The sequence below is a fragment of the Scyliorhinus canicula genome, chromosome 20 (genome assembly GCF_902713615.1).
Source record: "Scyliorhinus canicula chromosome 20, sScyCan1.1, whole genome shotgun sequence".
Taxonomy (NCBI): Eukaryota; Metazoa; Chordata; class Chondrichthyes; order Carcharhiniformes; family Scyliorhinidae; genus Scyliorhinus; species Scyliorhinus canicula.
This window is the reverse complement of record NC_052165.1, coordinates 18,752,134-18,767,580: the sequence shown is the minus strand read 5'-3', so window position 1 is coordinate 18,767,580 and position 15,447 is coordinate 18,752,134. Positions and strand designations below refer to the sequence as shown.

The 15,447-nt window shown below is 46.3% G+C and overlaps 1 protein-coding gene across 1 annotated transcript in view; it reads right to left on the bottom strand.

Annotated features, from left to right (window-relative positions):
- The window catches only part of ptprq (protein tyrosine phosphatase receptor type Q), a 247,980-nt gene that overhangs the window by 67,272 nt on the left and 165,261 nt on the right, over positions 1-15,447 (bottom strand). Inside the window, exons 42-44 of the mRNA XM_038781370.1 lie at positions 11,421-11,542; positions 6,956-7,142; positions 2,936-3,177 (exon numbers count right to left, since the gene is read on the bottom strand). Of these exons, the coding sequence (XP_038637298.1) occupies positions 2,936-3,177; positions 6,956-7,142; positions 11,421-11,542 (551 nt within the window). The remainder of the gene's footprint in view (positions 1-2,935; positions 3,178-6,955; positions 7,143-11,420; positions 11,543-15,447) is intronic.

Here is a 15,447-nt window from a genome sequence, read left to right as displayed (position 1 = left end):
TCAATCCCATTCTACACCTACGTACCCAGCAACATAGGCCACAGAACTTTGATTTACCTGACCCATTCAGAGCAGGAAGGTGAGACTTACATGGGGGGAACCAACTCTAACCCAGAGATTGGATTACCCCGCACGTGATGGGAACATATTTACAGGCTAGGCTTTCAGTTGGATGGGGAAACATGTCGGTGAAGTCTGCAGGACAAGGCGGGTCTGTGCAGGGGAGGGTGGGTGCAGGGTGTCAATTCTAGTCGGCGGTGAGGGGGGTGGGGGGGGGGGGGGGGGGAGGGTGTTGGAAGGGTGGCTCAATCCCTGGAGGAGGTTGTCAATCAGAGGGGAGGGAATGGGATGGGGTCGTTTTCAGAATAAGACCAATCTCTGGGTTGAGGAGAGAAAGGTAAAGGGGGTAAAATTGTAGACTGGAGGAAATCAGGGGCTTGATTGGAGGAGGTGGACTTTGAAGGCTTGTAGGGCGACTTGAATGCGGTGGGTAGGGTGGGCGGGGTGGGGGGGGGGGGGTGGCTTGGTGCCGATGTGTTGCTCAGGCTAGTTCCGGGAATAGATGTAAAAATGCACATGCCCTTCTTCAAGAAAGCCCTGACGTGGGTGTAAAGGAAAGCCGAATGAGAATTATATTCACAGCCTCATTATCATAGCTGAATCGTGGGAATTCACTGGCCCATGGCCCATCTTCCCACCTCATGGTAGTGTCCTGGGTTTAACCATCTTCACCTGCTCCATCCATCCATCATAAGGTCAGATGTGGGGATGTTTGCTGATGATTGTACCTCGTTCAGCACCATTCGCAACTCTGCAGATACTGAGGCAGTCCATGCCCATTTGCAGCAAGACCTGGACAACATTCAGGCTTGGACTGATAAGTAACAAGTAACATTCACGGCACACAATTTACCAGACAATGACCATGTCCAACATGAGAGGATAGAACCACCACCCCTTGACATTCAATAGCAATGCCATCACTGAATCCATTATCAACATCTTGGGGTTACCACTGACCGGATGAATTGGTCGAGCCATATAAATACTGCAGTTACAATGGCAGGTCAGAGGCTTGGAATTCTGCAGTGGATAACTCACCTCCTAATTTCTCAAAGCCTGTCCATTCTCTTTCACAGAATCACAGATTTGTTACAACACAGGAGGCCATTTGGCCCATGATGTCTGCACCGGATCTCCAAATGAGCACTGCCACTCTCCTGCCCATTCCCCATACTCTTGCACAGTGTTTCTATTCAAATAATCATCTGTGCCTGCTTGAATGCCTCAATTGAACCTGCCTCCATCACACTTCCAAGCCTTGCATTCTTTCCTCATAGCACATTTGCTTCTTTTGCTAATCACTTTAAATCTGTGCCCTCTCATTCTTGATCCTTTTATGAGTGAGAACAGTATCTCCTTTTCCACTCTGTCCAGCCCTCTCATGATTTTGAACATCTCCATCAAATCTCCTCTGAACCTTCTTCTCTCCAAGCAAATGAGTCCCACCCTTTCCAATCTATCCATAAAACAAATGTTGTTCATCCCTGCAGTGCCAGCCTCCCCGAACAGGTGCCGGATGTGGCGACTAGGGGCTTTTCACAGTAACTTCATTTGCAGCCTACTTGTGACAATACGCGATTTTCTTTTCTTTTTTTTCTTTCAGTCATTGCTGTAACCTCTCCTGTACTCTCTCCAATGCGTTCATATCCTTCATAGTGTGGCGCCCAGAACTGTGCACAATAGTGCCCCAAAGCTTCTCGGTGCATTTGTGAATGAATATGTGGGTGTTTGGATGAATGAATGGTGAATGTGTAGGTGTGAAAATAGGTGGGATAAGAGGATTCAGGGGTAGGGTGGCAGGTGGGTACGGTGTAAGGAGGTGAGGGTGGTGGGTGGGTAGGAAAAATCGGGTCAGGTCGTGTCAGACGATGCTGTGTCAGGGGAAAGGGGTGGGGGGGCCATGATTTTCCATCCCGCCAGGTCTGTTTTCTGGCGCGGCGCAGAGCACCCCCCTCCCCACCGGGATCCTCCCTCCCGGCAGCTGGCCAATGGGGATTCTCATTGTGGCCAGCCCGACGCCATTGAGAAATCTGCGGGCATGAGTGCGCTGCCGGTAAAGCAGAGGATCCCAACGACGGAGAATCCCACCCAGGGGTTTGATGATTAGGGCTAGGCATGTCAGTTCAGGGGAGAGAGACAGGGGGCCAGGGGAGTTGATTGGTGGAGGTTAGTCAAGTCAGTTTGGGAGGACAGTTGGTTGGTTGGGGGAGTTATAGAGTGATGAAGCTTTTGGAGTACGGAAAGGGGCCCTTTGGCCCATCGTGTCCGCACTGGCCATCAAGTGCCTATCTACTTTAATCCCATTTTTCCAGCACTTGGCCTGTAACCATGTGTGCTATGGTGTTTCAAGTGCTCATTTAAATACTGCTTAAATGTTATGATTGTCTCTGCCTCCGACAGATACCCTGTCAGGATGTAAGTTTCAGATTCCCACCATCCTCTGGGTGAAACAGCTTTTCCTCACATCCTTGAGTTGGGTGGTGGGGTGGGTGAGTCAGGTCAGATGGTGGTGGGAGTCATGGTGGCATCAGGGGAGCCAGGTGGTGAGGATGAATCAGCCGGTGGGAGGGGTCAGGGTAGCCGGTTGGTGGGGGCTAGTCAGGTCAGTTCAGGGGAAGAGAGTCGGGAGATTGGGTGGGGGGAGTTAGTTAGGTGAGGTGGTTGGGGGGGGGAGCAGAATTGGGGTGGAGGGGAGCGGAATTGGGGGCTGCAGTGGGAGTCGGGAGTTGAGGGACTTCTGAGGAGTTCCATAGTGCATCTGGTGGGTACGTCCAGTGGCCAACAATCTGGAGACTGGAAGACCTGGGCCATAATCAGATTTGTGATGTTAGGCTTTTTTATTCTAAGTGAAATAATAAAACCTGATTCTTACCTGTATGATGTATGTATTTCCACCTTTTAGCCCTTCAATGACAGCAGTGAGTGATTGCTTTTTTTCAACAATTTTAAGATTGTTTATGTGGGGTTCAGAAGATTCTCCTTCTTTGTAAATAACGGCCTGGTATCCCTCAACAATACCATTTGGCATAGATGGTGGCAGGAAAAATGCATAAACCTTTGTCACTTCATCTGGTATCTTATGAAGGGTAAAATTCTGTGGTGCATCCATAGGCACTGAAAAAAAGCAGGGATTTGGTTGGTTATTCTGGCATCCAAAGCTCAATCTTGGAAAAGATATCATAGCATTTACAGTGCAGAAGGAGGCCACTCGGCCCATCGAGTCTGCACCGGCTCTTGGAAAGAGCACCCTACCCAAGGTCAACCCCTCCATCCTATCCCCATAATCCAGTAACCCCACCCAACACTAAGGGCAATTTTGGACACTAAGGGCAATTTATCACGGCCAATCCACCTAACCTGCACATCTTTGGACTGTGGGAGGAAACCGGAGCACCCGGAGGAAACCCACGCAGACACGGGGAGGATGTGCAGACTCCGCACAGACAGTGACCCAAACCGGAATCGAACCTGGGACCCTGGAGCTGTGAAGCAATTGTGCTAACCACAGTGCTACCGTGCTGCCGTGAGAGGAGACGGTTATTTTCTGATTTTCTGCTTCCAGTGAGGTCTCCAATCAACTGAACTACATATTAGATATATAGGTGTGACCTGTGTATGATTTAGAGACCGTGGGCTGGATTCTCCGTTTTTGCGACTATGTCCCCACGCCGTCGTAAAAACTGGACTTTCACTTAAGGAAAACCGGAGTGAAAGGGCCACATATTCCGAGCCCTGCAGGGGGCGAGCAATGAACCAGCGTGAAACCAGCAGCTTTTGCTGCAGATACGGGCCCTCGCACTTCCGGGTCAGAGGCCGCGCATGCGCATGGCGATGGCCTCCAACGGGCGCGCCGTGCTCCACGGCAGACTCAGACCACGGAGTTGCTCCTTGAACATAGTGCCCAGATCGGTCGCGCACCCGACCCAGATTGCCCACCCAAAAATTGCCTATAAGACCCCGCCTGCCTTCCGATCGACCCACCCCCGACCAGGGCGGCCGCGGACTGAGTCCGCAGCCGCCACGCTAGTATCCTGACCAGCAGGACCGGTTAGATCCACGCCGTCGGGACTTCGGCCAGTCGGGGATGGAGAATGGCGGGGTGGGCCTCCAGCAATGGCCGCATGCAGGGGATGTGCGGCGTGGCCTACTCTCTGAGGACGCCATTTTGCGGGGCTCGGAAAATCGCAGAACCGGCGCTGGCCCAGATTCCATGGGAGAAATGGATTCTCCACCCCGGCGCCGTCCCAGTGACATCGCTGATGCCGAAGAGCTAGAGATGTTGGCCCTCAAGTTGGTTGGCAGTTCCAGGTGGTGGAATCTTTGCCATTAAAGGCACAAAACTCCATGACAGGTAGTTAACTATCTGATTGACACAATCCATTTGGGGCTCCTTGAAATGGCTGCGGCCTGGTTGCTATTGGCGAGGGCTAGTGAATGCTGCCCCCTCTGTGGCTATTAAATTCAACCTCAGGAATGTGAAATTGATGAATCTATTCTATGTAAAACTAGTAAAAAGGTAAATATGTAAAGTGACATTAACTATTTAATGTCCAAGAAAGCCAGCGGTAGGAAGCAAACAATAATCTGTCTGTGGCAGTAACTATTCACAATCACAGCCCCCGTTGGGACAACCAACATGCCAGTCCCTGCTGGGGCCGTGAAATCTCCCGCACGGGACAAGAATGCTCGCCTTCCCCGTGCTCCTGCTGGAGCAGCACAGTAGCACAGTGGTTAACACAATGGCTTCACAGCTCCAGGGTCCCAGGTTCGATTCCCGGCTTGGGTCTGCATATTCTCCCCGTGTCTATGTTTGTTTCCCCCGGGTGCTCCGGTTTCCTCCCACAGTCCAAAGATGTGCAGGTTAGGTGGATTGGCCATGCTAAATTGCCCTTGGTGTCCAAAAAAGGTTAGGTGCGGTTACTGGGTTACAGGGAGAGGGTGGAGGCATGGCTTAAATAGGCTGCTCTTGCCAAGGGGTAGTGCAGATATGATGGGCCGGATAGCCTCCTTCTACACTGCAAATTTATGATTCTATGAGTACGTGCTCCCCCGCTCGGGCGGGGTATCTCAATTAACCATGTATATAAGGTTGGCCAGTAAGGCACTGATCAGAATAGGAACCTGGTAAGGATCTATGGGGTACTGTACACATCATTTGTGTCGATAAAGAGTTTTACTCTGTGTGGACTCTCTGTGTCCTTATTAAGGGACGACTTTTATGTTCAGTTCCAAGGAGTCCCAGCTGGATGGTCTCTGCTGCGATAATGATAATGATTTCCACCTGGGCCTCCTGGAGGTTATGACAGACTATTAGCAGCTTGAAAAAGAGGTGCATTTTTTTATTGGAAGCAGAAAGATAAGTGAAGGTGATATGAGTGCAAATTTGGAAGCAACAACTCTATAAGCTTAAATTTCATTCGATTGTAAAGTCCACAAGCAACTGTCAGAAAATGTCCCAAAAAAGCACCAGCCCTTTAAGCATTGCTGGGAAGAGCTATCTGATCCGCTCTACCTTAAGTTGGTGGACGGAGACAGGAACATGGCATTCGCTCGGCGGGAAAAGGTGAAATGAGGTTGGCACTTAATGAAGTCACTTGAAGCTGATTACCACGTTTGCACAAGGCTGCCGCTAGTTTCTGATGGGATCTCTATCAGGATTAAGTCCACTTGAGAATCAGAACATACATCAAAGCAGCAGGATGACAGCAGGACAAACAGCTCTGTTACTGTTCCATTTTCAAGAACAAATGGGCTCGTAACAAGATAGAAATGATCCCTATAAATCTTCAGGATGCACATCGCTGGCAACTTTATCGAGCCAAATTTTTCCAAACTGAAAATGTTGGAAACACAATACAGAAATAAAATTCTAGAAACACTTGGCAGATTTGTGCACAGAATAGATAATTTAACATTTCAGATGCAATTCTTTACCAGACTCAAGATATTAATAAGAACATACAGTGCAGAAGGAGGCCATTCGGCCCATCGAGTCTGCACCAACCCACTTCAGCCCTCACTTCCACCCCATTCCCGTAACCCAATAACCCCTCCCAAACTTTTTGGTCACTAAAGGCAATTTATCATGGGCAATCCACCTGACCTGCACGTCTTTGTACTGTGGGAGGAAACCGGAGCACCCGGAGGAAACCCACGCAGACACGGGGAGAACGTGCAGACTACGCACAGACAATGACCCAGCAGGGAATCGAACCTGGGACCCTGGCTCTGTGAAGCCACAGTGCTAGCCACTTGTGCTACCGTGCTGCCCGGTAATGATGAACATTATCCAAAAAGGATCATAACAAAGGGAAGGGAGACAAAGAAAGGTGAAAAGAAACATAGGAAAATTGGGATGGTATATGAACTGCTTAAAAGGAAAGCAGGAGATTATTCAGTGGCTGAAATCATGGCCGGAATTCTCTGACCACGCCGGAGGGATCCGCTGGTCCCACTGGCAACGCACTAACGCCGCAGATTTCCTGGGGGCGTGGGCTGGCTTTAATGGGAATTCTCATCGACAGCAACAGGAACAGAAAATCCCGCCACCAGCGAATGGCACGCCAACTCCTGTCGCCCAGAAACACGAGGCTGGGAGGCCGGAAAATCCCGTCCGATGTTTAAATGTGATGACAGGAAGAAGCACAATCATTAATAAAACATCGAGAAAAAGGTAACATGTGACGTCGAAGATGACGCTGTTTTATTTGTATCGACTAAATGTCATTTATCATTCTACATGTTAACTCGGCCGTACCCACCTACTTTTCTATATACGAGTAACAAGATTCTAGCCACAAAACTTAAACTGTAAACAAAAATACTATACCCTCATTCATAAAGATCCTGAAAATAGTTTAAAGCATTTATATTATTGATAAAGAATACTTACAAGCTTCAAGTGTCCTAACGATGATTGCTTCACTTGGTTTACCATGAGATCGGGCCTCTTCTTTGCTGCCAGTAAATGCAATGACGATTATAGAGTATTTTGTAAATGGCTTTAAACCAGATATCTCACAGGTCTTGTTCTGTTCCTCAAATCTAAGAATGGTCATGTTCAAGTCCCCAAAATCAATCTGTAAGAATTTAAAAATGAATTGTGGATGCAATTAACTTCATCAATTCTCACTACAGATCTTCCAAACTGGCATGCATCGAAGACTAGATTATATAAAATTGCTTTATTTTCCTTCTGAAATTTTATCTGTCTTTAATAGAATGAAGGACTTATCGGTCGTTCCCGCTCGTGGGATTCTCTGGTCCCTGCCAGCAGTGGAGCCCCTCCTGTGGGTTTCCCAGCGGTGTGGAGTGGCTTCAACAGGAACTCCCATTGACACCTAGGAGATAAATGCTTTCACCTCCTCTATTCCTCAGCAGAAAGCACTTCACTGCTTTTGATATAACGATCAATCATAGCTGGATGTTTATAAACATTGTGATTAGGTTCACATCAGGGTAGTTAAGATGCATTCAAGTGTGAAGGGAGATGAAAATAAACAATCCAGATACCTGGCTGCCTGGAAGCTATTACCCTGTCAATTATAGCCTATTGACAGCAATTTCTCCTGAAAAGTGAATAGAACCCTCGCAGATGAAAGAATCTGAGGGGGTGTAAAGCCTTGTGATGTCTTTCGGCTTTCTATGAAGTAACAGGTGCTGCTTTATACACTTCTGTCTGAGGCAGCATGTGTAAGAGACAGGTAAGTGAAAAAGCAGTGATATGGTGAGTAGGATTTGTGTTGTGGGGAAACTCCAATGGACTATGTTACGTACTTACCCCCTTGACCCACCACGATATCTACCATGTCAGGACCATGCTTGCTCCAATCTATGCCAGTATGAATCCCGGCAGAGAGGGCCAGAGCATCATGATTGCATGAAGAATAGGGGCTCCAGCTAAATAAGTGGATATAAATAGGTTCAAATTACCCATTTACCCTTTTGCATCCTACCGCCGATGTGGGGCATGTAGCTCGCTGCCGCTGCTGGCGGGATACTGGAGCAATGGAATGGGATCTGCCACATCAGGAACTCCACTAGCAGTGGTGGGCAGCAGAGAATCCACCTATTAGTCATTTCTCTGGAGCTTGGGGAGATTCTCACTAAATTCTCCCATACTTGGAAATATTTTTGGACTGGGGACCTAAAGACGCACCATGGGGCGCACTGATCACAAAGTTAAGAATGTTGCCCTCCCCCAACCATGTACATTGCGACTCTCCACATAGGCAACAACCCCATGACCCTGGAGGGCAGCTTCCCCCATAACTAAATGTCCGGGCTATACACCCCCCACACCACGCAGGCATGAGGGGGACCCACCTCCCCCCCATCCATCCTTGTTGGCATTGAGGCATCAACCCCTCCCCACAAGTTAGTGATTATCCGTTGTGGGATTGTCGGGGGGCCCGCCTTAAGTGCTCTCAACTTTCCGATCCGTCACATTTTAGGCCCCCCCCCCTGTTAGGACCCCATATTTATGCGTCCATTTCAGGCCTCCTTCATTCCACCCACCCCCATCCCTTTCATGGCCGTGGCCCCTCTCAGATCCCGTCCCTTGCCAGTGCCCCTTGGCACCGTTCCTGTCACCCAGGCTGTGCAAAGAGGGTCCCAGGCTTCCACGTCCCCGACCACCATTTTTGGAAACCAGTAGTGATTCCTGCTGGCCTCACACTGCGCAGGCGGGGACGGAGAATCCCGGGAGCTGAGAGACGCCAGCTTCGCACAAGCTGAGCACATTTAAATACTAATTTAAATATGCTCAACTGGTTCAGTGGGGGCATGAAGCAGAGCGCATCAGATGCCACAGGCTGGGAGCATTGTGCTCTGTTCGGTGCCCGGGGCAAACCCCTTTGGGACTCTCCCGCCATTCGCCGTGAATAACTGGAGGTGCGCTGGGCGCAATACGGGGGTGAATCGCACCCAATGGTTCCATCTTCCAATGAACCTGCATCAAAGTTAGACTTAAAACTATTTTAAGTGAATAATCGTGCTGATTTCAATTTCCAGGCTTCTGACAGAGTTACATCTCTGACTTCAATATAAAATATCAATGAAACTGAGCTGAAAATCATTTTGAATTGCTTTGTTACAGTTAACATTTTTTTTTAGAGTATCCAATTCTTTTTTGTTTCCAATTAAGGGGCAATTTAGTATGGCCAATTCACCTACCACTGCACATCTTTGGGTTGTTGGGGTGAGACCCACGTAGAGACGGGGATAATGTACAAACTCCACACGGACAATGACCCGGGGCCGGGATCGAACCCGGGTCCTCAGCGCCGTAAGGCAGCAATGCTAACCACTGTGCCACCGTGCTGCCCTATCATTTTGAATTGCTAAAAGCTTTTTATCATAACAATAATTTGATCAATATTAATTTGTCTGTCTTTAAATCCATGTTTGGTTAACTCAGTTGTAATCTATTTACTCGACACTGTTTGTGCTCAAGCGCAGCTGCTGAAGTATTTGATCAGCTAAAGTTGTGTCATGGTGTTACTCAGAACCATAAAGGCTGATATGTGTCTAAGCCCACTGAGGTTTCGCCATGACTGAAATTATTAATGCTCTTACCCAGCTTTCACTTCCTACACAGACAATCAAAACACTTCTTCTCCAAACTCGGAAATCATTTCTTGGAACACTGTCATGACAATTTAACAATGGATGCACAACATTACAAAAAGGGCAATGTCTATTTTCCACATGTTTTTAAGCTAATATGCATAGCTGGGGCCTTTATTTTAAAGGTATAGTTTATTAAAGTTTGCATTCTTGAAATAAAATTTTCAATGCATGCATTCGGAATAACTTTCCAAGTTTGTGCAGCTGGTGGGGGAAGCCTCCTACCAAGCACAGACTCAGACACTTACGCCTTTACTAGTACAAATTAGCTGAAAACAAATGATGACCATCAATTCAGTCGAGACAGTTTGTACCAAAGAACAGTGGCTTTAATCAACTAGATGTGTGCCAACCTGTAGCTTCTCCCGCACTGAGAGCCTGTCTCAGATCGGCCAGTTCTATACCTCCTCAGAGGGGCGGGGCCACAGGCATAGCCAACAGCAGCATCAACACAACAATTCAACAGCAACAGTAACAGCAACAACAGTAAGTATATACAATAGTAGATGTCAATGACAATAATAATAATAGAACAACAGAGTATATACAATAGCCATACGTGGCTCACCACAGCAACCATGTTTGAAAATTAACTATTTCAGAGCCTGGTGGCAATATGGTGGGATTACAATCATTGCCATTGAACTGTAGGGTACAGATTCACACCAATGATTTTCTATAGCATCCATACCCAAATTGCCTATTGGTGAACGGGTGATCCGAAGTAAAGGCACTTTGCTTCAAAGTAAATTGCACTTATGAAGGGATAGAGAAAGATTTCACTTATATGACCAACTGATGTCTCAAAGAATTTCACAGCCAATGTAGTATCTTTTGAAGTGTGGTCACTGCTGTAATGTTGGAAATGCAGCAGTCAATATGCGCTCAGCAAACTTCCACAAACAGCAATGCGATAATGATGACCAGATAATCTGTTTTTTTTGGTGATGTTGGTTCAGGGATAAATATTGGCCAGGACACGAGGGATAACTCCACAGTTCTCCAAAGAAGTAGCACCTGGGACCTTTTACATTCACCCATGCAGGGAAAAGGCGCCGCAGTTTAATATCTCAACCAAAGGATTATGGACGGGATTTTCCAGTGGCACCCGCCCTGAGATTGGAAATTCCCACCCAAAGTCAACGGACCTTTAAATGGTCTGCCCAATTTTTCAACCAACCCGCGACGACTCACATGGGATGGGAAAATTTACCCCATCATCTCCAACAGTGCAGCGTTCTCGGGGATGTCAGCCTTAATTTTGATGGTCAAGCCCTGGCGTGGGACCTGAACCGAGAATTGTGTCATTTAAAGGCATGAGTGCGACTAACCAAGCCATGGCTGATACACATGCAACACAGAAGTGTGAGAGTTCCTGGAGTGCTGGGATATACACCCTGACAGGGACTCAAAACTCATATAGGCAAGAGTCGCACAACAGGCAACTGAGCCCAGGTACTTCAGAAAGGGGGAAGAAATGAACAATAATTAGACAAGGAGGAGGATGATTTTAAATGATTAATTGTGGAAAAACAATTAATTTAAACTTCACAGAACTAGAATAGCAAGATTGTCAATTAATCCAAACAGCTGATTAAGAATAGAAAATGGCTATTTGTTCCTTGGAGAAATGTCAGGGCAACTTTGTCGCAGCAAATCTTTTTAAACAGGCATGGCACAAAGCTCAAATGGATTTCATTTTTATGTGCCAGTCAAAGCAAAGCCCTTACCGGTGTTACATCTATTAGATAAGAGGTTGGACCTGTGATAATCGCTGGCTCTTCCCAGCCAATCTCAATAGCGTCAGAGGATTTTACTGTTACAGTCACATTTTCGGGAGGACCGTCTGGATCTGCAGAAGTAAAAATACTTCCTCTCAAAGAATAGTTTAAGATTAGCAATGCCGTGTTGCAAAATGCTCGCACATTTAAGAAAAATCAAAAGTAAGCATTATCCAAATGTCGAAAAATAATATGGTTTGGATATATTTTGCTGTGGATTTGAAGATATATCAGACTCCGCAGTTGGGAACAAATTAAATCCATAGACCATACTTCAGGAGTATGAGCCAAAATACGACAAACCAATTTTGTTGCATTACACAGAACTTTAATTCAATAGAATATTAATTATCAATATACAAGAAATCACTGATTAAAACCGTAATTTTCCAAAATGTTTATTGCAAAATTCAACAGAATTCATAAAAATGGTCACTGTGAAAAGGAATACTGTTCTGTTTTATTGAATTTACATGAATGGATATGCCATGTATTTGCTCTCGTGTAAATAATAAAGGAACCAAGCTAAAGTCAGATATGAGTAGACAGAGCAAGGATGGAGTTGAGCGTGTGAAAGCAGAAGTAAGGAGCATTGATGGAATGTGCATACATAGAGAACATTCAGAGTGAAGGTAGAGATGAAAGCTGGTAAGAATAGAACACATGTCCAAACCCAAAGCACTTGAGAAACAAAGAGTAAAAGCCTGTTGGATAGATTACAAATAAGACTTGGGCAATTCATGGGTAAATAGTCTTTGCAAATCATTTTAAGTTTTAGGTGTTATCAATTGCATGTTGCCTCCGTACAGTCAACAATGTGCAGAAATTAAAAGTTTCCTTGGCTAAGGGCATCTCTATCTTCCTACTCTGGTTACATTCTTCCCTTAACGTAAAAGAAAAATCCTTCCTCTATTTTAACATTTACAATATACCCACACCTATGTCTTCACTTGTTTTGCACCACTTGGCAAAACTCTAAAGTCAGACTAGCAGTCATTTCCTTACCTTTTAGCGGAAAGATTGGTGCAAAGTTGCCACCAAATGCAGGCTGCAGGAAGTGTCTTCCCCATCCTCAAATCTCCCAACCCCCTTTGAAAACAAGGCCATACAGTTTGTGGACATTCACTCCACTATTGCTTGGGTGATGCTGGGATTAATGACGCTTTCTGGCTACAGATTAGTAACTGGGCACAAACACCGAATCCCTGGCACCCTGTGAACTCAGCCACAACCTTCCACCCACTTCCTTTATTTCTGGGAGAGACAGTGATCAATCTTTTTCACTTCCTGCCAGTTTCTTTCTGCAGTTACAGAAGATTAACAAGGAAGGTGATGATGATAACGGTTAGGAAAAGGAGGAGCAGGGGATCATATTTCTGCCCTCTTTGCATATGAGGATGATGGTGTGATATAACAAATTAAGAGCAGGAGCAAGCTATTTGACCCCTCGAGCCTTCATTCAAAACAATCATGGCTGATCTGATTGTGGCCTCAATTCCATTTCCCTTCCTATCCCTGGTCAACCAAGAATCTATCTAATTCAACATTAACAATATTCAATGACCCCTACATCCACCACTCTCTGAGCAAGAGTTCCAAAGACTCAAGACCCTCTGAGAGAAAACATTTTTTCCTTATCTCTGTCTTCTGTCTTAAATTGGAAACCACTTATTTTTAAACTAAGCCCCTAGTTCTGAGGGGGTATTTTCCAGCCGTTCTCGCCAGGAGGACCTCCTGGTCCCACTGATGGTGAACCATCGGCTGGGGTGGATTCAATGGGAAAGCCCACTGACAGTGGCGGGGGTGGGGTGGCGGGGGGGGGGGGGGGGGGGGGGGGAGGGGGGGAATCCACCCCCTCACAGTCTCTCCTACAAGAGGAAACATTGGGCAGAATTCTCCAGCCCTTCCGAGCAGCAGGATCTTCTGTCAGTATGCAAAGTTCAAAGATCTGTAAGAGGAAGGTCTTAGCAGATCTAGAATAACCTGGTCTCTGGTTGGCTCTTACCTGTGCTGGTCTATGAAAATGTCCCCAAAACACTGTGAACACATCTTCCAGACTACCTCTGCCAATTTGATTCACCCAATCTGGATTAAAATCATCCATGAGTAGCACCATACATTTTTCACAAAACCCGATTATTTCTTCCTGTACACGCTGCCCTAACATGTGGTTACTGTTGGGGGCTTATAATCAACTTCTACAACTGACTTCCTACTATTTCTTATCTCTACCCAAATTGATTCTATATCTTGATCATCTACTAAGATCATCTCTCTCCAGTTTCTAATGTCATCCTTAATTAACAGAGCTAGCCCTCCACCTTTTCTGAGATTCCTGTCATGCACCTTGAATATTCAGGTCCCAGTCTTGGTCACCTTGCAGCCATAATTCTGTAAAGTCTTTCAGAGATGAGATGGGGAGCAAAGACCAACACATCCAATATTTTAAATTGCTGCATCCTGCCCTGTCTTAGAACATAGAACATTAGAACATAGAACATTACATCGCAGTACGGGCCCTTCGGCCCTCGATGTTGCGCCGACCTGTGAAACCATCTGAAGCCTATCTGACCTACACTATTCCATTTTCATCCATATGTCTATCCAGTGACCACTTAAATGCCCTTAAAGTTGGTGAGTCTACTACCGTTGCAGGCAGGGCGTTCCACACCCCTACTACTCTCTGAGTAAAGAAACTGCCTCTGACATCTGTCCTATATTTACCACCCCTCAATTTAAAGCTATGTCCCCTCGTGTTGGTCCCTCATCACCATCTGAGGAAAAAGACTCTCACTGTCCACCCTATCTAACCCTCTGACTATCTTATATGTCTCTATTAAGTCACCTCTCAGCCTTCTCCTCTCTAACGAAAACAACCTCAAATCCCTGAGCCTTTCCTCGTAAGACCTTCCCTCCATACCAGGCAACATCCTAGTAAATCGCCTCTGAACCCTTTCCAAAGCTTCCACATCCTTCCTATAATGTGGTGACCAGAACTGCACGCAGTACCCTAGGAGCGGCCGCACCAGAGTTATATACAGCTGCAGCATGACCTTGTGGCTCCGAAACTCAATCCCCCTACTGATAAAGGTTAGCACACCATATGCCTTCTTAACAGCCCTATTAACCTGGGTGGCAACTTTCAGGGATTTATGTACCTGGATGCCGAGATCTCTCTGTTCATCTACACTACCAAGAATCTTGCCATTAGCCCAGTACTCTGCATTCCTGTTACTCCTTCCAAAGTGAACCACCTCACACTTTTCCGCATTAAACTCCATCTGCCACCACTCAGCCCAGCTCTGCAGCTTATCTATGTCCCTCTGTATCCTATAACATTCTTCAGCACTATCCACAACTCCACCGACCTTCGTGTCATCTGCAAATTTACTAACCCATCCTTCTACACCCTCTTCCAGGTCATTTATAAAATGACAAACAGCAGTGGCCCCAAAACAGATCCTTGCGGTACACCACTAGTAACTGAACTCCAGGATGAACATTTACCATCAACCACCACCCTCTGTCTTCTTTCAGCTAGCCAATTACTGATCCAAACCGCTAAATCACCTTCAATCCCATACTTCCTTATTTTCTGCAATAGCCTACCGTGGGGAACCTTACCAAACGCCTTACTGAAATCCATATACACCACATCAACCGCTTTACCCTCATCCACCTGTTTGGTCACCTTCTCAAAAAACTCAATGTTTGTGAGGCATGACCTACCGTTCACAAAACCGTGTTGACTATCGCTAATCAACTTGTTCTTTTCAAGATGATTATAAACCTTCTTTTTGTTCCTTTGAATTTCCCTTTGTTCCCACTTCTTTTGTTTCATTTTATTATTTTTGGTCCATGGACTCATAATCGGAATGCAACTTTAAGCAGTGGACATCAGCAGTGTGCTCCAGGATTTGTTTTGTGGAGAGGTGAAACCAAACTCGTCGGTGTTGAGGGAATCTTAAGAACCAGC